At 46.4% G+C, this 23,194-nt stretch overlaps 3 protein-coding genes across 5 annotated transcripts; 2 read left to right on the forward strand and 1 right to left on the reverse strand.

Annotated features, from left to right (window-relative positions):
• Nucleotides 1-547: 547 nt before the first annotated feature.
• On the forward strand, nucleotides 548-11,723 carry LOC6617958 (nuclear pore complex protein Nup153). Of its 3 annotated transcripts, XM_032724185.1 has the most exons (9): nucleotides 548-937; nucleotides 1,022-1,609; nucleotides 1,676-2,191; nucleotides 2,249-2,502; nucleotides 2,669-7,076; nucleotides 7,139-7,294; nucleotides 8,109-8,246; nucleotides 9,132-9,199; nucleotides 10,251-10,443. In XM_032724185.1, exons 2-9 carry the CDS (start codon nucleotides 1,454-1,456, stop codon nucleotides 10,342-10,344), a joined length of 5,790 nt encoding a protein of 1,929 aa, XP_032580076.1. In that variant the 5' UTR covers nucleotides 548-937; nucleotides 1,022-1,453; the 3' UTR covers nucleotides 10,345-10,443. The 3 variants fall into 3 exon arrangements, with proteins under 3 accessions (XP_032580076.1, XP_032580077.1, XP_032580075.1); XM_032724186.1 differs by lacking the exon at nucleotides 8,109-8,246; XM_032724184.1 differs by lacking the exon at nucleotides 9,132-9,199 and having other exon boundaries at nucleotides 549-937; nucleotides 10,251-11,723.
• Nucleotides 11,724-11,977: 254 nt separating this feature from the next.
• Nucleotides 11,978-16,142, forward strand: LOC6617959 (serine/threonine-protein kinase PAK mbt). Its single transcript, XM_002042231.2, has 3 exons — nucleotides 11,978-13,640; nucleotides 13,712-13,983; nucleotides 14,795-16,142. The coding sequence occupies exons 1-3, from the start codon at nucleotides 12,479-12,481 to the stop codon at nucleotides 15,269-15,271; spliced, it is 1,911 nt and encodes a 636-aa protein (XP_002042267.1). The 5' UTR covers nucleotides 11,978-12,478; the 3' UTR covers nucleotides 15,272-16,142.
• Nucleotides 16,143-16,245: 103 nt separating this feature from the next.
• LOC6617960 (nucleolar protein dao-5) lies at nucleotides 16,246-22,401 on the reverse strand. The gene is made up of 3 exons (XM_002042232.2): nucleotides 22,165-22,401; nucleotides 16,950-17,464; nucleotides 16,246-16,834 (listed from the first exon to the last, which is right to left on the reverse strand). The coding sequence occupies exons 1-3, from the start codon at nucleotides 22,179-22,181 to the stop codon at nucleotides 16,686-16,688; spliced, it is 681 nt and encodes a 226-aa protein (XP_002042268.1). The 5' UTR covers nucleotides 22,182-22,401; the 3' UTR covers nucleotides 16,246-16,685.
• Between the last annotated feature and the right edge of the window lie 793 nt (nucleotides 22,402-23,194).

Consider the following 23,194-nt stretch of genomic DNA (forward strand, 5'->3'; position numbering starts at 1 on the left):
AATTGAACCAGAACAATTTGGTTTCCCCTATGATCCATTTTTGAAGATTTATTCAACATATATATTGGTATATTTTCTTTGTTATATTTGCATCTTAATAAGGCTTTTTAGATTTGGCGCTTATGTTCGCTTATTATTTTTTTTATTTCTAATGCACAATCTGTGGTCACACTAGCACTCGCTGCACTTTGACTCGCTGGAAATATTTTTTAGGACAACTATCGATTAACATTAGGAGAGTATTTAAGCTTTAGCATTATCACAAAGCGAAATAAATACCTCAATAAATCTCAATACGAGAATTCATTTTAATCACTGCAATTTCTTAGTAATCAAATGACAAAACAAGCAAATGGTTACATACGTTATAAAGCTTGTCTGTCAAATGGGATAAAGTATATGCTAAGAAATGCCGGTTGTTGAGTTATAAAATCGTATGGCAGCTCATCACCATTTAAAAATAACCGTGCATATAATCGATAGCTGCTAGCAATGTATCGATTAGCACACGCTGTCCGACACACCGATAGTATCTGGCAAACATCGATTTTGGTTCCATCTCTACTTTGTGGCCACACACGCGTTTTTTCCCAAATCAAATCGTGCTCTTTTGAAATTCTGTTTCTTGCACATCGACGGTGCGTTGTGCTCGTGCAACAAACGAAAACCGGAATGCGACCAGCGGCAAATGTTAAATTGCAATCAAAAGTGTAGATTTCGCGGCGGTAAAACGCCAAAATTCGTACCGAATCGCTGCGCGCGTGTGTGTGTGAGCAGAGCGTGAAGAAGAGGAACGAAGAATTGCGAAAGCAGTGTGTGCGGAAGAAGCACAAAGACAAAAGGAAGGTGAAAATATTTCAAATATATATCAAATTTATCCGGCAGACCTGAAAAATAGAACAAATATTGAAGAAAACGGGCGGCATGCTGAAAAGCGGTAAGGGCAAACCCAAAAGCAAGAAACTCGAGCGCTTCGCCCGAATTCGGTATTCAATCCTTTTTCCCGCCTCTAATTTTGCAGTGCTTGTGCCCAGAATTTGCTCTTCATTGGTGGCCAAGAAGCCAAATCCTGATCAAACGCGGCCAGTTTGTGGCGCCAAACAGAATATTATTTAAAAATATCGCCGCGTGTGTAAAACCTCGGCGAAACGCGAACAAAAAAAAAAAACCACGACGGCGTGCGTAAGCGCACTCACACCTTTACATACGCACAGACAGAGAGAGAAGGCAGGATAGAGAGTGAGAACGAAGCGAGTGAGCGAACATTATCCGCACCTACACATACAAACTCGCTCGCAGGAATTTCAACAGTGTGTGCTTTTTTTTTTTGGTTTTTTTTTACTTACGTTTTTTTGTTGTGTGTGCGGAAACGCTGCTTTTTCGAGTTTTTCATCTCTCTTTTGTGCCGTTGCTTCGCCGGCTAAAAAGGTGAGTCTAAATCTAAAGCGGCATAATGGAGGATGCACAGGAGCAATGGGAATCCTCGCAAGCCGAATTGGCCAAAAAGCATCCGCTGACGCCGCTCAAGGAACTGCCTGAAGAAAGCGAGGAGGAGGAGGAGGAGGATGAATCCTCGGCGGGAGCCCAACGGGAGGCTGACAGCAACAACGTAAGTACAGTCGGCGATAACTTGGTTCCCATCAAATAGCCAACTTCCATGCAATTACAATTGCAGTCCATCATGGGCAAGATGAAGAGGCGCGTGTCCAGCATTCTGCCTGCCTCCTTGAGCGGTTGGTTTTCGCCCTCGTCCAAAGATGGGAACGATGCCTTATCCTCCCCAGCTAATCTCCGCCAGTCACAGCCACGCCAGTCCAATGGACGCTCAACTACCAAGCGGAAACGTGGACGCCGTCGGATAATGCTAGCCGAAGCGGATGCCGATGCAGCCGACGATCTTGATGACGGCTCCGATGCCAAGGGCCTGAACTACGAGGAGGTTGCCCTGGCCGACAATATAGCCGAGCACGACCTAGCCGCCGAGGATGAGCAGACGCGTCGGAGCGAGTACAATGTGTTCCTGCTGCGCAAGCGAGCCGGGGCTGTTACAGCTGCCGGCTGTGATGAGGATGAGGCCGAGGAGGATGAACTGGAAGAGGACGACGAGGAAGGCGATGAGGAGGATGACGATGAAGAGCAGGAGAATCTCCAACAGTCCGCCCGCGTGCAGACCAAGCGTCGACGCCTGGAGGTAGATCACATCTTCAATCCTGCCTACATTTCCCAACTAATCTTGAATCCCTTTCAGCTGGAGACCCCCGTCAATTTGCCCAACATGCGTCGTCTGCCCCTATTGTCATCCACGCCTGCTGCTCCGCTCGCGGCTGCCACCAGTTCCTCCAGCTCCTCCAGCTCGCAGATGTACAAGAGCGTCAGCCAGTTGGCTCCACATCGGCGCAACCACCTCAATTTGTATGGTAATCAACGGCAGCGCGAACCCGCGTACAACTTTTTTACGGGCAACGAAGCCGCCGAGGGAAGCACTGGGGATCTGCCACACAGGTATGTTACTGCAGTATGCAGTATCCTATTGACTCGTATGCCAATATCGATTTCAAAAAGATATCAACCTTAGAGCTTATTGGGCGTTGAAAAAACATGCTATTACCGAAACGAAAAAGTAGAACCCTTAGAATATCTAAAATGGCAATAATTTTAATCATTTTAGCATCCGCCGTTCACTGAACATACCTTTCGGAGGAAGCAGCACCGCTACCAGCTACAACAACAGCCTCTCCAGCCTTCCTAACCACAAGCGACCACCGCTCATAGGCAAGCGAACCCATCGACGCGATCTTACAATGGATGAGACGGAGACTGGTCCGGCCATGAGTTCGGAAGAACACCTCAATCATTTGCTGGGAATAAGCAGGACCAACAACAACACTAGCAACAATAATAATAATAATAACAACAATGTCATTAAGACAAAAACAAGACGAAGTGAACTGTCTGCAGCCGCAGGAGGTGGCGGCGATTCTCAGTCCGAGAGCGATTTGAACGAATGCCACGACAATGGCGAAGGGCACGAAGGACTGCGCCGGTCGCATTACAGCAGCAACAGCAATTTAGAATTTTACGGAAATCTTCAGAGCTCGAAGTCAATATTTAACAGGAGCAACGCCGCCGCACAGCAATCGCATCGGAATTCTACGTGGTCGCTGAACTCCCTGACCCAACGACGTCGCTTCAATGCGTCCATATACGGCAGTACGTCGGCACTGAGCGACAGTCGTTTGCTGAGTGGCAGTGCCTCTAATTCAGGCTCTGCATCTGCCTCTAGCTCGCCCTTTTACCAGGGACGCACCACCTTTGGCGGCTATTCCGGTAACAATCGCCTCTTCAGTCGCAGCAATCTGAGCTCATCCGCCGCATCCTCAATAATGGGACTCAATTCTGCCGGCAGCTCACCGGCGCATCCGCTGCATGCTTCCATGACTGGTGGTATTGGATACGGTATAAAAGCGGTAGACATGCGACCTTCAGACTCCGGCAATCTTGCGGCGACATCTGTGGGCCAATGTGGCAGTAAGAAACCCGGTACCGGGCTGTCGAACACCACGATGCGCATCCTCAACCTGCTGGAAAGCTACTCCACGCCATTGATCGATGCCAAGCGCATGGGCAGCAGCATCAAGGAGCATCAAACCAGTCGCCAGCAGCGCCTGGGTACGCCAGCCACCCCGTATCTACGTTCCACAAGTGCCAGCAGCAATGCTCCGGTGCCCAATCACATCAACGAGTTGGCGGAACTGCGCTCCAACAAACTGCTGGTGCCGACGATGCAGCAGCTTCTGGAACGCCGTCGCCTGCACCGCGTTACACAGAACTCTCGAGATGTGGTTCACAGCCGGAACGTTCGTGCTGGTGGGGAAAATAACGAGGAAAAGCCCAAGCAAGCTGCCCCATATGTTGCTCCGATAGACCAGTCGTCTAACCATACTCACCACACAAACAAGATGCGTTCGCGTCTTTCGCACCAGACGCGCAACAAGGAGCCACGCACGGCGGAAGAGGAAGCACCCCCGCCCCTGGAGTTGCCACAGATCAGCTTTCCGGAAATGGCAAGCGCGCCAAAGTTTGATTTGATAATCAAACCCACGGTGCCAGTGGTATCAAAGCCATCTACCACCGACCCAATCCCAAGTAGCAAAAGTATCAGCAGCAACCTCTCTACTACAAACTCCAAGCAGATGCCAAACTTCCTGGCTAATCCCCAGCCTGCGGCACCAATTGTTAACTTCGCTGCCAATGGAAACGTTCCTGCAATCAGTGAACCAACTAGACGCACATTCACTTTCTCGGAACCCATACCTTTGTCGAACTTTAGGGAGAACTGCATCCTCAAGACGAAGATCAATCGCAATTTCACCTTCCCGTCACCGGCATCACTGGATGATTTGCGTACAACGAACGAGCAGTCGCAGCCAACCATAAACGGAACACCGTCATCCAAGGAGTGGGAGTGTGATACGTGTATGGTGCGGAACAAGCCCGAGGTCAACAAGTGTGTGGCCTGTGAGACGGCCAAGCCGGTAGCATCTGCGGCTACTGCCCAAGCACCATCAGCACCACCTACGGCAGCTATTGAGACACAAAGTTTCGGTGGTTTTGGGGATCGCTTCAAGAAATCAACGACTGACTGGGAGTGCGATGCCTGCATGCTGTCCAATAAGGCTGAAGCCAGCAAATGCATTGCCTGCGAGACTCCAAGGAAAACTGTTGCACCAAAGGTCAACAACTTCTCACCGTTGATTACAAATGCGAAAAGCAACGAGTGGGAGTGCTCCGTGTGTCTGGTGCGCAACAAAGTCGAGGTTAGCAAGTGTGTGGCCTGTGAGTCGGCCAAACCAGGCCCAATTATCGCTCTCCCTGCAACATCTAATATAGCTGTTGCGACTCCCTCTATGATTACGGACAGCTTTGGGGATCGCTTCAAGAAATCAACGACTGCCTGGGAGTGCGATGCCTGCATGCTGTCCAATAAGGCTGAAGCCAGCAAATGCATTGCCTGCGAAACTCCGCGAAAGACTTCGACTCCAATAGCGAACAGCCTCCCGTCGATGAACAATAATTTGTCAGCCGGATCCGGTTTTGATATGTCCTTCATGAAAAAGGCAAACATGTGGGAGTGCCAGACGTGCCTGGTGATGAACAAATCGAGTGTTGCGGAATGCATTGCCTGTCAAACGCCAAACTCAAGGGCGAGTAGCAACAACAACGAGTCCGCACCAAGTTCATCCATGAGCTCTTTCCCCTTGTTCTCCGGAACTTTATCCAGATCCTCATCTAGATCATCCTCTGGGTCAGCCTCAACCTTTGGGTCAGTTGGTTCGGGATCTATCGTCAGCATTAGCTCCACGAGCGAAAGCTCCAAAACATTATCAACAAGTAAGGTGCCCCCCAAGCCGGATACGGGATTTCAGCAGCTGGTGGCAGCCCAAAAATCAGCAACTTGGGAATGCGAAGCATGCCTGGCAAAGAATGATATGTCGCGGAAGACGTGTATCTGCTGTGAGCAGATGATGCCGGAAGCATTGAACCCTGCCGCAGCAACGACCAACTCCGCAGCCAGTTCGGTACCCAAATTTCGTTTTGGATTTTCTCATGTAAAGGAGGTTGTCAAGCCATCTGTGGAAACGACGACCACTCCAGCACCAACTTCCGCTCAATTTAGCTTCGGTTTCGGTCAAAGCAATCAGGGTAAGGATGTGGCGGACAGCAAGAAGACGGAGGCCCCGAAGACCTTTTCGTTTGGCGTGAGCAAAGTGGAAGAGCCCAAGACGGTGACTTTTGGGACAGACATCAAGGAAACGACTGCCACATCCAGCTCAGAAGCAACAGCTCCAGCTGCAGCTGCAGCACCACTCCAGTTTGTATTCAAGGCACCGACTACCGCAACCACGGCCTCCAGCTCAATCACCACCACAATCAGCACCACCAGCAACGCTCCTGCTTTGGGTGGCTTCAGATTTGACGCTCCATCATCGTCCTCTGCAGTTTCCAGTTCGACGGCCAGCACCAGTGTGAATCCCGCGGCTGTCAAGCCCATGTTCAGCTTTTCCGGAGCTGGCAGTGCCGTGAGCAGCACCAGTAGCAGCCAGCAGCCAGTGGCCAAGGCGACAACCATGGGTTTTGGTGTTTCCTCCGGCACCGTAGCAACGACGACAACCTCTACGAAAGTCTTTGCTTTCACACCGGCATCTGCTCCAGCTCCGTCAGCAGCCACCTCGACACCAGCTCCAGCTGCCGGCTTAACCTTTGGAAGTCAGTCAAAGCCAGCGACCACACAGAACACTGGAACCTTCTTCTTTGGCCAGCCAACAGCGGCTGCGCCAGCAACGCCAACCAACTCTAGCGTGAGCTCCATCTTCGGGGCACCAGCAACAAGCACCACTGCAAACACCAGCGTGAGTGCCACCACCACCACCGCCAACGCCATTGCATCCAGCTTTGCGACCACCTCGACCCCTCAGCTCTTTGGCAATTGGGGTGAAAATAAAACGGACATGACCACCAGCAGCGCGACCAAGCCATTCACCTTTGGTGCTCCTTCCGTTTCGGGAACGACTACAACGCCCAGCTTCGGCTGGTCGAGCAATGGAGATGCGGCAAAGAGCAACAGCGTTGCGGTCGGCAGTGCGGCGGTTCCTTCGTCTTCGGCCTCCAAGATGGCGACTCCGATATTTGGAAGCAGCTCCATGTTTGGACCATCCAGTAGCAGTAACAACACAACCAGCACCACTAGTCTACCATTCGGATCAGCGGCGACCACTGCCGCAACCACGCAGGCGGCGGGCGGCAATGGACCGCTTACTGGGATATTCGGCAATGTGGGCAACTCTCTAGTGGGAGTAGGAGCTCCTGTAGCCACAACACCAGCGGCAACAGCCGCTGCTCCATTGGCCAACTTTTTTGGCAATCCCACGCCAGTTGCTGCGGCCGCCCCTGTCTTCGGCAGCGGGAGTACCATCACAAGCGCAGGATTTGGAGCACCTGCTGCAGCTGCTCCGTTGGCGGGCACAGCGTTACCAGGAGCATTTAACTTTGGCGGAGCCACTGCAGCCACGCCAGCTGTAAGTACACTTATACGAATTCAATTCTGCATTTATCCAATCCGCATTTTTGCATATTGCAGGCCTCAAGTGCTCCATATAAATTCGGAAGCAGCACCAATGAGCCGCTGGCCAAACCAGCGTTCAACTTCACCGGCTCGGCGGCGAGCTCGACTGCTCCTGCGCCAGCCTTCAATTTCTCGGCCAATACGGCGGCAACTAATCTCACCGATTGCGATGTAAGTATACGATTTCCACCCAACTCCCAGTAGATCACCAAACCACCAGCCCACCATATCCACCTGATCAACTTATATAGTATTCGCAATACAAGCACAAGGTGATCGATGGGAGCTGAGCGCCTGATGTGATGATGAAGTAGATCGATCACACCACACACTCACTCACCCAGTTTCATCCATGCAAATGTGTTTGCGATTGTTTGTAGTCGTAGCTGTCCGTCATATTTCCTTTTAGTTTTCCGACTTGCATGCCCACGTTATAGAAATGATAACAATGCGCTCAAAAATCGATCGTTCCTCCTAATATATAACCTACCTGGCCGACATTGTATATTAATTTAGAGCTACTCACTTGTCGTATTGATTTTACCTACCTTCTAACTTTTATACTACATATATACATACAATATCTCTATATATATATATTTATTTGTATTCTTCTCTCATTTTCTTTTTTATCTTTTTCCACAACCCTTTCTACACAAAAACGGTCGTGCGTGTTGTTACTGTTGAATAATATTGTCGTATACCATGTAACTTAATGTATACACTCCTTAACTACGCAACTTCCGTAAATCTGTAATGTACGCTCTATGTACTTAAAAAAAAAAAAAACCGAAAACTCTGTGGGCACGGGCACGAATCAACTTTACTACCATCCTACTACTACCTATTATTATAATTACCAATCCTTCCGCAAAATGAACATGAAAATGAACTACCCGGTAAAATGAACATGAAAATGAACTACCCGGCAAAATGAACATAAAAATGTACTGAATGGATCTGCAAATGAATTCGACAAAAGCAGTCGCATCCGCGCATCTTCCAATTCGGTAGTTCGCAACCGGCGGCCAATAACCAGTTCGGTGGTATGGGCAGTGCCACCAACCAATCCGACGGCGGTATGCCCATGTTTAAATTTGCGCCCGGGCCGCCGCAGATGCAGGTAATGCGAAGTCGTGGTCGATATCCAGAGAGTTTCGCCGACTCGATTTTAACGATACTCGATTGCTAATACCCAGTACTTTATGCCATTTCGTATGTACGCATAAATATAAAGAAGAACGGGGAATGCCAAAGAAATTCGCGCATAATCAATTGTATATAACGTAGTGTCATTTCTTATATTACAAATAGTAAAAATCTAACATGTTAGTTTATTATGCATTTGATTTTGAAATCGTAGAGTATAGGGATTCCCCAAAATGCCGTTAGTACATAATTTCTTTGGCACTCCCTGTGTATGAAAGTCACATTATAACCATTATTTACATATGTATGTATATCGTGCTTGTCTCATCTTGCTCAATTAGCTGTAGTTGAATGTATTTCTGTAGTTGTAAGTAGTTTCCTTAGAACGCATGTGTCGCAGGGCTTGTCAAATGATACCTATCAATTAGAATCGAAAGTAGATTTGTTTCAATGTGTTATATGTATGTATGTATGTGTCAATTGTTTACAGTGTAGTAAAGCATGCGTTAACGGTAAATATTTGACAAGCTCTCACGTATGCCCACCATCCCCAACCTCACACGCATGCACTTACACACACACACACACACACACACACATTCAAAGACGCACATCAGTTGTCATTCTTCATATATGTAGCAATATCCAAACCAAATACAATTTGTACATAACCAAGAAGAAACAAAAAATACCCATCAAACATCCAAATTGCAATCTGTATGTAGAAGAAGCAGATATTATTAACCATCAACCATCGTGATCCGTCCTGTAAATCCAGAAAAAAAACACCCAACAAAATTTACTTGCAATACAAAACCAACTTACCAAGGAAAACAAACCAAAAATATTCTTCTTGCAGTCCACACCGAATGCCAATGCACCGTACCAATTTGGCGCGACCTCCGCAGCGCCAGCCAATATATTTGCGTAAGTAAGACAGAGACGGATGTTTCGATCCGACGGTGAAGGGTTGCTACCCACAAATGCGAGCGAGACAGACGTAACAGCGGCCCGAAGAGAGAGAGAGAGAGAGCAGTTTACGCGCTTTTTGCTGCTGTCGCCCTCTTTCCGTACTTTGAATTGATCCTTTTACCAACACAATCGAAGAACACACACACACTCACAAACACACACATTATAATGCATTATAATTGCATTTGTTTAAATTTATTTTTAAGGTTTTCGTTTTTTTGTGCATACCATTTGTTTTGTTTTCGTTGAGAAGAAAGCTTACTACCTTTCATATTTACACATGGATAGCATAGGCATTTACCAGACTGTTCATGATTACCGTCCTGTTTTCCGCATTTTGAAAATCAGGCTTAAATCAATTGGTCCAAAATAATGCGGTATATTAGCTTAAAAAGGGCTTTATACATTTGCAATGTTTTAAAATCAAGTGATTTAATTTAAAAAGGTTTCCAAAGACAAATATATTCGTAATTTAAGGTTAAAGAGACAAAATTCTTAAAATCATTACTTACTATATGTTTTCGATTACATTAACATACGATTTGTGTTCATAAAAAACTGGTTTGAGCTGTGCTTATTAAAAAAGCACCTAATGAATGATGAATAGTATTATAAATCAATCATTTTAATCATATTTTCATATATGGAAACTGGCCACAAGTGAAAACTAAATCGAAGTTTAAAACGCATCCACTTCCCCCCATGGAATCGAACTGCATTTGTACAATATTAATGTTTTTATTTACCATTGTGTAAATAGGATATATGTAGCATTTTCTATATCCTGCGAATGTCATATTTTACTATAGTTTGTTTGTCTTTTTGTGTGTGCCATATTGTTTCGTTTTGTTCATAGCATTTCGTATCCATTATTTATTATTTGTTCAATTAATGTTTATTGTTCACATAACTCGCTACGCAGCAGCAGCAGCAGCAACCGCCAGTGGGAGTCTCGAAAATCGCCAACCAAATATGATAATGATACTAATCCATTGTTAATCCGCAGCTTCAATCCGACAGCCGCTGGCAACTCGGCGCAGAGTTCCCAAATGGCTCGCCGCAAAATCCGTGCCCCCGCACGCCGTCTGCCGCCCCGGTAGAAATGGCATCGCAGTCGGCCATCACGATAGCAAATGAGGCCGCCGTCGGATTAGGATTAGGATTTCGGGTGCCATTGCCGAGAGCAGCAGGATCAGCGGTAGCAGAAGCAGAAGCATCGAGGGCCGAAGACACAGGAGACGACGGGGGCAATAACAGTGAGCTCAATGGTTCGGTCCAGAGCCAATATCACCAGGAGCCAGATATTCAAGGATCATCGAGGATGTACATGCAGCCACGTCAGCCGCCATTTGTGAACAAATACCGCTTCGTACGCCGCCGCCACAGCCTGGACGGTAGTACCAATGCAGTCGTCCCCTTCAGCAGGAATAAATGGCGGAGAACAGCGGAACTGAATACAGCAGGAGAAGGCCATAAAACCAGTGGCGGCGACGTTCCTGAAACACCAACACCTCTTGGCGACCAGGAGGACAATCACCAGGAGGGACGACATTCACCGGTATATACATCAACAAAACGAACTGTACTAGTAAGGACCCAATTCAAGATAGTGCGGCAAAGGAGCGTCATATCGAAAAAAAAATAAGAAGTTTTCGAATAGCTGTTAAAAAGCTAAGGGATAGGTTCTTTCCACATCCTTCTCTGCTCTCCGATGATTGGGAGATGACCACGCGAATGTCGCTCATACTACACATATTGATGATTATGATGATTACAATGATTACAAATTATACAAACACTTCGTTGGATTTACGGCAGAATTGGTCGCACCAAAAAAACGAAAATGAACATATTTTAACGTTATTTTTGTTGAATATATAATATACCTTAACGATAATTATGTAATAATTATTTTGCGAAATAGTAAAGAAACGTGTAATGCTGCAATCAAACAGAGATGCGAGGCCAATTAATAGCGCAAAAAATCAACTACTATATAATGTAGTATACGTATATTCGAGTTATTGGCCGAAGCGTCGAGCAGATGATGATTGCAGTCAGATAAGAGCGACCGGCGAACGATTGCATTAAGTCTTTAGTTTTTGTTATTAATTTTAGCGTTTAGATTCACACACACAATTCATACGAGGGAAATACCTGCAGCCAAGGTGGAAAGCCAACAAATTAAAGAAAAACAACTATCTAGCAACGTAAAGAAACAAAACCTATAGCTAACAGATAACAGATTAGATGAAAAGATTAGAGAGAATGTGGTGGCAAACTGGAAAACCGAAAAAGTTATAACTGTATGCATGTTTTTTATATACATAAATACATAAAGAACATTTAATATTTTATTTTAATTTTAAATTGATCATTTTTAAGTGGAGAACAGAAATGGAAATCAGAAGTCTTTATGTTGAGAGAGAAACGGTATCATAATGTAAATAAGTAAATATATTCGGTATGATAATTTAAACATTGTGCTGTTTACTTGGGTTTTCAACAGGAATTGCAATGAAATCACTATCTATCGAAGATTTGGTGTTTGAAAGTATATTTCTTTACAAAAAAAAAACTGACTTTATTTTGAATAGTAATTGTTTTCAGCGCGAATACTTTACAAATATATGAAATTCAAAAAAGAAAAGTTGACCACGGGCAAACCCACCATGCATCGGCAACGGTCACACTGCCGCCATTGCGATAGACATCGATAGCCGTTCCAGCACTAATACTCACGATAAACACCACCTCTATTTCTGGCATCGGCAATTATTTCCCTAGGTTTATTATTTTTTTGTTAAGCGTATTGCTTGTGCTCGTGCTGTCGCCATAATGTGTGCAATGTGTGGCTGCCAGTGGTGCCAGTGGTGAAGGTGTATCGCTTGTGCGCATCTCGATTTGGCCATCCAAATCCAATTGAATCCCAGTTTCCCAGTCGCGTCCGCTGCTATGCGTGTGTGTGTGCGTGCGTGCCCATGTCCCTGCATGTGTGTGTGTGAGTGAGATCGGGAAGAAGTTGTGTGCTGCTGTTGTTGTTGCTGTTGCTGTCGGATTTGCCGTTGCCATCGTTTGTTGTTTGTGCATTTTCCATTGTCGGGCGACGCAACAAAAGGAAAAAATTACAAATTAAAAATAGAGAGCAAGAGCGAGAGGGAAGGAGTGGTGTGGAGTGGAAAAGGGCGGTAAAAGGGCAGAAATTTGGAGCACGGGAAATCCGAGTCGCTGAAGATGTTCTCGAAGAAGAAAAAGAAACCGCTGATCTCGATGCCCAGCAATTTTGAGCATCGTGTGCACACGGGCTTCGACAAGCGGGAGAACAAATATGTTGGCCTGCCCCTCCAATGGGCGTCCATTGTGGGCAACAATCAGATACTCAAGTCCTCCAACCGCCCGCTGCCACTGGTCGATCCCTCGGAGATTACGCCCACCGAAATTCTCGATCTGAAGACCATTGTGCGTCCGCATCACAACAACAACAAGGCGGACACCACCTCGCTCAACAGCAGCAGCACCATGATGATGGGCTCAATGGCACCGATGAATCCCATGGTACCTGGCGCACACCCAATGATGAGCCATGGCCCCGGAATGATGATGCCACCCGAGACGGGCGGCATAGTCCTGCCGAAGACCTCTCACGTGGCCAGATCCAATTCGCTGCGGAGCTCCAGTCCGCCGCGAGTGCGACGGGTGGCCAATGTGCCGCCATCGGTGCCGGAGGAGGAGGGACCACCGGCAGCTGGAACACCGGGAGCAGGTGGAGCTACTAGCGGTGGCTTTAAGCCACCCGGTGCCCATCCCTCCCTGCTCTATAACAGTCAGCATGCGCACGCGAATGGAGCAACAGGACCACTGGCCGTACGCACGGACCAAACCAACCTGCAGCAGTATCGCAGCAATCTGGCCCCGCCATCCGGCGGTTCCATGCCCCAGCAACAGCAGACTTCGCCCGTGGGCTCGGTGGCCAGTGGCACACGATCCAATCACTCGCACACGAACAATGGCAACAACGGCGGCAGCTATCCTCCCATGTATCCCACAAACCATCAGCAGCAGCAACAGCAGGCCAAACAGGGTGGCGATCAGAACCAAAATCCTCTGCATCCGCATGCACATCCGCATCCGCACCATCACCAACACCTGGCCAAGTCGGCTTCCAGGGCATCCAGTTCCAGCGGGGGAGCGAGCAGTGCTGCCCAGCAGGCGAGCGGCGCCAGTGGAGGAGCGGCGGGTCAGCCAAAGCAGGACCAACGCCTCACCCACGAACAGTTCCGTGCCGCCCTGCAGATGGTGGTCTCCGCCGGTGATCCGCGCGAGAACCTCGACCACTTCAACAAAATAGGCGAGGGCTCCACGGGCACCGTATGCATTGCCACGGACAAATCCACAGGCAAGAACATTCGCTTTAACTATTGGCTGAACCATTGATTTAATGGCATTTGGTTTTCTCATTCCGTGCAGGTCGCCAAGTGGCCGTGAAGAAGATGGATCTGCGCAAACAGCAGCGACGGGAGCTGTTGTTCAACGAGGTCGTCATCATGCGGGACTACCATCATCCCAATATCGTGGAGACATACTCCAGCTTTCTGGTCAACGATGAGCTGTGGGTGGTGATGGAGTACCTCGAGGGCGGCGCCCTCACCGATATTGTCACCCATTCGCGCATGGACGAGGAGCAGATAGCCACCGTCTGCAAGCAATGCTTGAAGGCTTTGGCCTATTTGCACTCACAGGTGCGTGACCAGCATGACACTGCCCCATTCCCGTTCCCATTCCCATTCCCATTTCCATTCCCTTGGCCAAACTGGGCAGCAGTGTACAGAGTACTCGCCATCATGCGATTCTTTGTGCCTTTGTACCTTGCCATTTGCGGCGCTTTCTTCGCCCTCCGCTTTCGCGTGGCTTTGGTTTCGATTTCTAAATGTTGTCACCAACAAAAGTCGTCGGCCGCACAGTGGGCCACCGAGTGGCGTAGCACCCCCAAATGGCCAGGTGAAATCGCACGTGCATACCCTACCTCAAAGCGAATGGATAGTTAATTGTAGCTTATAGAGAGGGAAGTTTGAAGTTATAGTTCATTACTCATTGATAGGTTAGCCAACTTCTTATGATTTTTGCCTTAGATACAACGTTAGATGTTTAAAACCAATTAGTATTCAATATTAGAATAGCATATAATGTTAATATTAATTCAATGAACTTGTTTAAGCCGCAACATTTCACAATTGTAAGAATTCCTAGTGTTTTAGATGTAATCCATTTACATCAAATTAGAACTAGAACCCAACCTGTTTATGCTAACTTCCACGTTAGGGAAACCAGCGTGTTCCCAAGAGCAGGAAATTCTTTTTGGGCGTTGCAGGGTCGAGCTGGTTTCTTTTGTGCATTTCTGTCCCACGTTGGCTCGTGTAATGCGATAAGTGTCTGTCTGCGGGAGAAAGGGCGTTGGTTGGGGGAAAACCGCAAACTGTGAACGCTTTTAACCAATTTCCCTTCTCTCTGTCTCTTCCGACGGTGCTGCCGATGGCGATAAACCATAAACAGGGCGTCATCCATCGCGACATCAAGTCGGACTCGATTCTGCTGGCCGCCGATGGTCGCGTGAAGCTGTCGGACTTTGGATTCTGCGCCCAGGTGTCCCAGGAGCTGCCGAAGCGCAAGAGTCTGGTTGGCACGCCGTACTGGATGTCGCCGGAGGTCATATCGCGCCTGCCGTACGGCCCGGAAGTGGATATCTGGTCGCTGGGCATCATGGTCATCGAGATGGTGGACGGCGAGCCGCCCTTCTTCAACGAACCGCCGCTGCAGGCGATGCGCCGCATCCGTGACATGCAGCCGCCGAATCTGAAGAACGCCCACAAGGTCTCGCCGCGCCTGCAATCCTTCCTCGACCGGATGCTAGTGCGGGATCCGGCACAGCGTGCCACCGCCGCCGAGCTGCTGGCCCATCCCTTCCTGCGCCAGGCGGGACCGCCGTCGCTGCTGGTTCCGCTGATGCGCAATGCGCGACACCATCCGTAGTTGGATGCCAGAGCGCACGCTGACAGGACAAACCAGACGATCCGGCTGCTCGATGAAAGCAATCATTCCCACAGACAACGGACCCCGGCCCGTGGGCATCCATCTATTAAATTCTAGTATTAACATTCAGTTTGGCAGCTGTACTTAAATCCCCGGAGTTTCCCTCGAAACGTTGTAAAGTCATTTAAGCTCCGCACATCCATATTTTAGCTGCACGGCTCGACCACACTCCATGTCCACTCCGTGCCCACTAACGTTCCGGAAGAGAACGCAATGTGCCTTTCACAAGCCTCGAAATCGAAACTTAAATCGCATCCTGCAACCGATACGGATGGAGAAACGATATAGCATTTATCTGCCCGAGAACCACATTTTTATATATATATATATCCGAGTATTTCAGCATTTTGCTCTCTCTCTTCTTGTCAATATTGATTTGTGTGCGTGTGTGTTTGATTTTTTTTAGCCAGCCCATAAAACATTGTTCGAATATATACATATATACGCTAAGAGCTAATGTTAAAAATCGATATATATATATATACACATATATTTTTTATAAAAAATAACCTAATTCTAAGCAAAAGCGAAACAACGAAGGTGTGAATCGAAGGGAGACAGAAAACGAAAGAGAAAGAGATGGAGTTAGGCGGAAAAGCATATACAATTTGGACATAAATATTTTTTAAACATTTACATTTTACATTTGTGTGAAAAGTTATACGCTCCAGACATACAAATATGCATATATCTAAACACATTCCCGATTTCGAAAATATTTTAGAACTTTTAGCTTACATTCTTTGTTCTGTTTTTTTGATTTAACCCGTGTAATTATTAATTAATGAATAAACTTAAATGCGAAAATGTTCGATCTTGTGGTTTCATTCATAGTTAAAAACTAACAAAAATAACTGCAAATCCAAAAATACTTTCTGCCAATAAATATTGCCAAACTAATTGAAAAATGCATGTTTCGATTTTGTTGTTTTTATTACTGGTTGATTGATTGTTTGATTGATTGATTGTTTGATGGTTGTGAAGAATACATAATTGTGCCCGCTTAAATACTCGCACATATATTCGCAAAATATATATGCGTATTTATCGCGTACATGGAGGATGTGGGACTGGCTCTGGACAGTGGGCGTGGTCGTGGTGGTGGGCGTGATTGAGTGAGTGTTGCGTGTGCGCGTGTGTTTTTGTTTACAACATAAGATTACAAATATATTACATACACGAAAAATCAATTGCGAACTAAGAACTAAAGGGCAGATCGGGCTGCCACATAGCTAGCCATATGATTCGATGGGCAGAGGGGGGAATGTGGTGGGGGAGGGGTGTGGAGTTGGGTGTGGTCACTGGGCATGTGTGTAGAATAGGAGTTGGAACTGATTGACACTCAAATCCGCGCTCAGTTGCGCTTCCGCAGGGCCAGACGACCGATGGGGCGCTTGGGCTTCGTCTCCTCCTTCTGCTGCTGCTCCGATTCCTCGGCGGCGGCATCCTCCACCGCCTCCACGGGCGTCGCCTTGGCGGGCTTCGACAGCTTGCGACGGCTCACTGGGGATAGTTGAAGAGATAGTTAGTAATGGAATTAGTAACTTCACATAGAGAGATGATTTTAAAGATTTCCTTTTCTAGTCGAATGCGTACAGAATGGTTTTTAAAAACTTACATGCTGAGTTGCCCTTGTAGCCCTTGGCGGGACTGGCTGCTGGGGCGGGTGCTGGCGCGGATGCCTGCTCCTCCTGCTCGCCGGAGTTGGACTCGTCGCTCTTCTTGGCAGGCTTGCTGGGACTGGGCGGCTTCTCGGCGCGATGCTTCTTCGCGTTCGCCTGGCGGCGCTTTAGCGAGTTGAGGAAGTCGTCGTTGGAGCGGAATGGCCGGATAACCGGGCCAACCTTTTTGGGCGCCTCCGTGGTGGTGGTGGTGGTGGAGCTGGCAAAGGCCGCCTCGTCGCCCTCCTCGCCATGATCGCCGTGCTCGCCGGTTTCCTCGTCGTACTCCTCGCCCTCGCCGCCGGCGTCCGCTTGTGCTGGCGCCGCTGTCGTCGTGGTGGTCACCTTGGCCGCCTTCCCGACCGGACGGCGCAGGGCGGCGATCCTCTTCGCCGGCGAGACGGCGGGACCACCCTCCTCCTGGGCGGACACCACTCCGTAGCACAGGACGCAGACGATGAAGAGCAGGCAGCTAAGTGGATAAAATAAAATATATAAATTAATAATTATATGTAAATAACAATAATAAATAATAATACATGTCAATCATATTAATTAAGTATTTCCATTATTATATAGCTCCTACTTTAAATATTTAGCTCATTAAAAACCATTGCGAAAAGTAGAGCACTATTTAACTACTGAAATAATTTTAAAATGGCTAAAAAACACACTTGCTTATACTTAAATTAAATTATATGTTTAATAAGTATTTTGAAGGTTTCTTGGAATATACGAATGATCATTCATCTTGGTTTCATTTGTGAGTAACATCAGGATTTAAGTGCAATCGCCTATTTGTTGGCTTGATTAGGCGCTTAAATATTCAAATTTTACATAAATCAATACTGAATTGTTGGCATTAAAATCCCAGTTGTTGTTCATGCGAACAATGTTTCATTAATTACGAGTATTTACTGGAATAACTTGAATTTTTGAAGCCGCCGGTGCAATGCACTGCTCGACTTTCGAATCGATACGAAACGGATCTATTCGACTGGATTCAGTGATGGCATGGCGGCATCTGGTGGTGAATCCCCCGGGCAAGGTTGCCCAACATCTACACGCATCTAATCCTCATGACTTCCAGCTCGAGCCCAACTCTTGGACGGACAGGTCTGGTTGGACGGGTTATTCAATACAGAACCTGAAGTCGTAAATATTGTGTACATAAATACATATGTGCCCGCCCCTACATATACAGTGGATATTGGCTAGGAGGAACTGTTTGAATGGCACGACAAGAAATATGGTAATTAACCGAATGAGAAACAATAAGCTTATATGCTTCCAAATACAGCGGGATTTGTTTTTACTTTTCATTCTGTTTAGATTTATTAAACTAAAGCTGTTACAGAATAAAGGTCGTAAAAAGCTGTATTTGTTTAGGCTAATAATTAATATTTATTAGACTTGAGACTTAAAAAAGTTGCCATTCGGGTTTCCTGTAAGATCTGCTATTTTATTTATTTTTTTTTGTTGTATATTTTATGTCGCATGCTGACGGAGGACAGAGATGTGCTAACAAATATTAATGTGTAAAGGTCAGGCAAACGGGTTTGTTCACTTTCGATTTCGATTTGGATATGGATTTCGCCTTAATGCCGAATTCGAATGCGAATTAATGTTGCTCCGTATCTGTTGTTGTTTCTACTGTATATATGTATATATCTCTCTTTTTTTCCTTATTTCTTGCTTTAGTTAACTACTTTTTATTCCTCTTTGCCGCTGGCGACGTTGGCGGCGGCTTCAGTGAGTCAATTCAATTGCTCATATTTTATGCAAAACAAAAGACTTAGGCAGCGAACTCGTTTTGAAATTCTTTTTTCCTATGGCAACACTAAAGTCGAGTGCCTTGTTGTTGTTGTTGCCGCGATGAGGGGGTGGCCAGAGCAGGAGGGGGGGGGGGGGGAGGGGCTGTGGAGGGCGTTGCGGTGGGTGAGTGGCCAAAGGAAACAGGTGCTTATGCAAAAGGCAGTCGTCAACCAGGCGGGGGAAACCAGTTGGTGGCAGCCAGCACCACGCCAGAATATATTTAAGTGCGCGCTCTCACAGTTGCAGTTGGCTAATAACGGTAAAATGTGCAAGCCAAGTTTTATTTTTAGCCAACACACAGCGCCGTTGTTCATTATAATTACTTCTATTCGATTATCGTATCGCTCGTTTACTTGGCATTTCCCCCATTTGGGATTTATTTGCTTATGGGGTCATGTGAATACATGTGGCTATGGATATCATCGATATGAATGTGGATGTGGCTATGGATGAGATGGCCCAGTTAAGCGACAATTATGCAACTGGCAAAGGTGAAAGGCGTGCGCCCAAGTTGTGGGTGCGTGCCCGGCATCTTCAACATCCCAGCGACTCCAAACTTCAGTTGTGCCCAGAGGCGTGCCCAGAAAATTATTTCTCAAGGAGGCTTGGGCCACCGATTTTCTCTTCGTTTAAGCGATCATCTTGCATTTTGAACGGATCGATCACGTTTTGAATAAAACATTAAAGCTTTTATTCACCGAAAATGGTTTAGTTTGTTGCTTGTGATTCACTTATTGTTATTAGTTAATTTCTAATATCTATTATACCATTGTTATATGCGCAAGGCAATATTTGGTATTTATATGTCGCTTCTGCAAGCGCTGGGTTTTCCATGACATTTGGCTAGGCACTGGGCATAGAGCAGCTCGCAACCGGTTACAACAATGGTTGGGCGCAGTCCACACCCACAGGCAATCCGTTGGGTGGACGGACAGGCAGTTAGATGGGTAGGCACATGGATACGGCTGGTACGGCTTGTACACCGGCAGACGGGCACATTTCTGGCCGCCGTGGGCCGTCTTTTTGCAAATCGTCTTTAGTGCCAGCCGGTGGTTATATAAGCCGACATTAGTTGCGAATTTATGATAAGCAGCTGCTCGCGTTGGCGAGAATTTCGTGAATCAGGCGGAACCACTTACTTAATGCAGCCTCATCGTTCGGCATCATTATCATCCTCATTTAAAGAGCTTGGTCAACAAATTGGCTTGGCTCTTAATTTATTTCATTTCATTTCGCTTTTGTTTGGTCTCCTTCTGTTTTCCTTTCGTTTCGCACTCTGTTATGCTGCTTATTATTATTTTTTTGCCTTTTTATTTCGACTTAATGGGCTGACGTCACTGGGCCTACTGCGGATATGAAAGAACTTCCACACACTCAAAAGCAATTTATGCAGCATTTAAACGATTGGTTGTCCTCAAGCTTTAAGAAGCGGAAGTTGCCTTGCTTGAATTATGCATTTCGAGTTTTTGTTAAATAAAAACTTAAGCACAACTGTCAACTGAAGTCTTAAGGAAACCCATTTAAATAATGTCTTAAAATCTGAGAAACCTTTTCAAAACTAAAAATGCCCCTTGAAAGTGCCGCATGTGCTGATCTTGAGCTGGGCTCAAAGTCCCAGTTAAGCCATGCACGTTCTCTAATTGCCCTGGAGCCCTCATTACGCGTCCACTGCCCGCATGCACCTTTGTGCCCCACCTCGGGCAACTCCCCACCCCCTTTGGGCCATATGCATGTGTAGCCACTTATTACGGGCCAAACGTGCACATTCGACACCGAATCGGATTCAAATTCGAATTCAATTTGATTGTAACTGCTTTTATTGCTGCCGCGTTGGATCAAGTTGAAGTCAGCTAGCCAGTTAAATTGGCTGGAGTGCGCGGGGTTTGGCCTGCTGAGTTGTTCCAAAAATTAAGGCGAAAAGAGCCGATTGGCCGCTTGAGGCAAGTGGGTTCAATAACGGTGCATTGTGTCGTTGTTAGTTGGCCAAGTACGTGTTTTGGTTGCTTTGGTACGTGTTTTTACACTACTAATACTTCTGGCTAGCTGGCTGGCTGGCTGGCTGGCTGGGCTGCATGCCAAATCGATCGAGTTCGCTGCCTAAGTCTTTTGATTTGGCCCAGAGTGGTGTTTTGGTGTTTACGTTTTCGGTCTCGCATTGAATTCGCTTTGGCCCATGAAGTGCAGCACATATGTATGTTACTTACACACACACAACACTGCCAATTTGGCGACTCGAAAGTCCTTGAATCTTGAATGTTGAATCTCGAAGGCATTATCATTTCTTTTATTTATTTAAAATAAATTGCATAACACGCCATGCCGGGGAAATGGAACGGAAAATCCTGATTCAGCCGTCTGCCTGGCGCCTCACCTCCAACTCCAACTCCACCTCTCTCTCTCCTTACCATTTCCATCGCGATCTCGATCTCGTGTGATTAATTTCATGCACACTACGCTGCGATTAACACATATAATATGTATATATATGTATGTTACACACACCCGATTCGAGTGGTATTGCATTTATGCAGATATGCGGTCGGTCTGTCAGCTCGCATTAAAAGTGCAACCGTTAATTTATAAGACAACCGCGGTAATTAATCCAATATACTTAATTTGCTGCAGCTGCGAAAAGTCGAGGAAAGCGCTGATCTGGTGATCTGGCGATCTGGCGATCTGAGGCGCGTAGCGCATCCACTTCGAAAGGAGGAGCCACTTTAGCTGGCGACCTTGAAACATGGAGCAGACCACACCCCCCCGCCAGCAGCTCTCCAGCTACTGCCACTGCGATCGCCTTTTACGATCTGAAGCTTTAACTTTTGCCATTTCTTTGCCGGCAAAATGCCAGCCTCACATCCCGTGACAACATCGTCGTCGCGTTGCTGATCATGGTGATCATCGTTATGACCAAACTTTGGCATTTTAGCCACAGCCACGGTTCAGCTCGGTTCAGTTCCAGTTTGGAGCCACGGCATGTTAAAGTTCAAATTGGCATTAAGACGAGCTTACCTACACCTGCATGTGCACCATAAAGGTTGCAAGTCAACGTGCTACATGCAACCGAGTCGATGCCAATGCATTTCGACGCTTGGCAACTAAGTTGGGATTTCGAAAATTAAGTTATATGTACCAGAGAAATTCGAGAAGTTAAGGGGATGGGGGGTTTATGCAAATCAAGCTTAAAGTGGTTCGATTAAATATTTTTAATTATAGCTATTCAATAAGTAACTATTTCTGTTCCAATGTCCTGTTCAGCTTTATATCAATCACTTAAAAAAAAAGAGTACGATCTCTCTTCATCGTTCACGAAATAATATTTTGAATGGAATATATACTATATATTTTGGGATCACTCACATGTTGAAGTACTTCATTTTGTCTTGATGTGTGTTGCTGTGCGTGTTTTTCGATGCGTGGGACCAACAACGATTTGAACTCGAAACGCGCGCGTCTTAAACTTAAACTAGAAAAAAAACACTTGTGTATTTATAATGGATTTGATTTTGTTTTTTTGTTGGGAGGGGGGCGAGGGTCTCGGCTTCTCTGCTAGCGAGCGGTACTGACGACTGGCCACGATCACGATCGACTTCTAGAGGCAGACTGAACGTTACTTATGCCGTGTGCACACAGTTAACCTACGGCCATCCAATATTTTGTGGCAGCGACGGTGACTTCGACGGCGGCAGCGGCCGCGCAACAGGTTCAGACCGCCCTAGCCAAACCGCCTGCCTGCCTGCGCCTCCAACCCGTGGCCACCGCCTCCTCCTCCGCCTCCGCCAGCGACTCCCAGCCCCTCCACTTCCATCGCCGCATGCGCTTAAAGCTCTGCTTTTGCACGGCGCGAAAAATGTGGTAAGAAACGTCGGATTCTAGCCACACTTTCATCTATGGTCATCTATCGAGCAAGGCACGCGAATTCTACAGGACTCTCACTTTTGGCATATAACAAATACATAGCTTTTGCTTAACTTAACCTAACTTTGTTCTGTAATTGTATCAAATAGTAAATGCAAATTCTTCAGGACTTTTTAGTCAACTGTACAAGGGTATATTTCTTTAAACTATATTCTCTAAGAGAATTTCCGTAACTTAGCATTCAATTTAACTAACTAGAATGTGTTTAATATAAATATGAATTCATGCTGTATAAAACATTTTTCTATATATTTTCTATTATATATATTTTTTTTTCTATATATAGAGGTTTATGATACCACAAATTATTTAGATTATTAGATTATTTAGATTACTAAAGTTTTCTTGCCACATTTTTTGTGGATAGTAAGCAGAAGACATCTTTAATAATTTTAAATTCATTTATTTCGCATATGTCCTGAATTTTTCCACTGACAAGAAGAAAATTCCTATGCCCCTTCAATGACATCAT

This window comes from Drosophila sechellia, chromosome X (genome assembly GCF_004382195.2).
Source record: "Drosophila sechellia strain sech25 chromosome X, ASM438219v1, whole genome shotgun sequence".
Classification (NCBI taxonomy): Eukaryota; Metazoa; Arthropoda; class Insecta; order Diptera; family Drosophilidae; genus Drosophila; species Drosophila sechellia.

Excerpts from the sequence above, each read along its gene's own strand:
- LOC6617958 (XM_032724184.1), top strand. The coding sequence starts at position 1,454 with ATGGAGGATGCACAGGAGCAATGGGAATCCTCGCAAGCCGAATTGGCC. Across the intron at positions 7,295-8,108 it reads CTAATCTCACCGATTGCGAT|TCGCATCCGCGCATCTTCCA; the intron begins GTAAGTATACGA and ends CGACAAAAGCAG. Across the intron at positions 8,247-10,250 it reads CCGGGCCGCCGCAGATGCAG|CTTCAATCCGACAGCCGCTG; the intron begins GTAATGCGAAGT and ends GTTAATCCGCAG.
- LOC6617959 (XM_002042231.2), top strand. The coding sequence starts at position 12,479 with ATGTTCTCGAAGAAGAAAAAGAAACCGCTGATCTCGATGCCCAGCAAT. Across the intron at positions 13,641-13,711 it reads TGCCACGGACAAATCCACAG|GTCGCCAAGTGGCCGTGAAG; the intron begins GCAAGAACATTC and ends CATTCCGTGCAG. Across the intron at positions 13,984-14,794 it reads TGGCCTATTTGCACTCACAG|GGCGTCATCCATCGCGACAT; the intron begins GTGCGTGACCAG and ends AACCATAAACAG.
- LOC6617960 (XM_002042232.2), bottom strand. Across the intron at positions 16,835-16,949 it reads CTACAAGGGCAACTCAGCAT|TGAGCCGTCGCAAGCTGTCG; the intron begins GTAAGTTTTTAA and ends AACTATCCCCAG.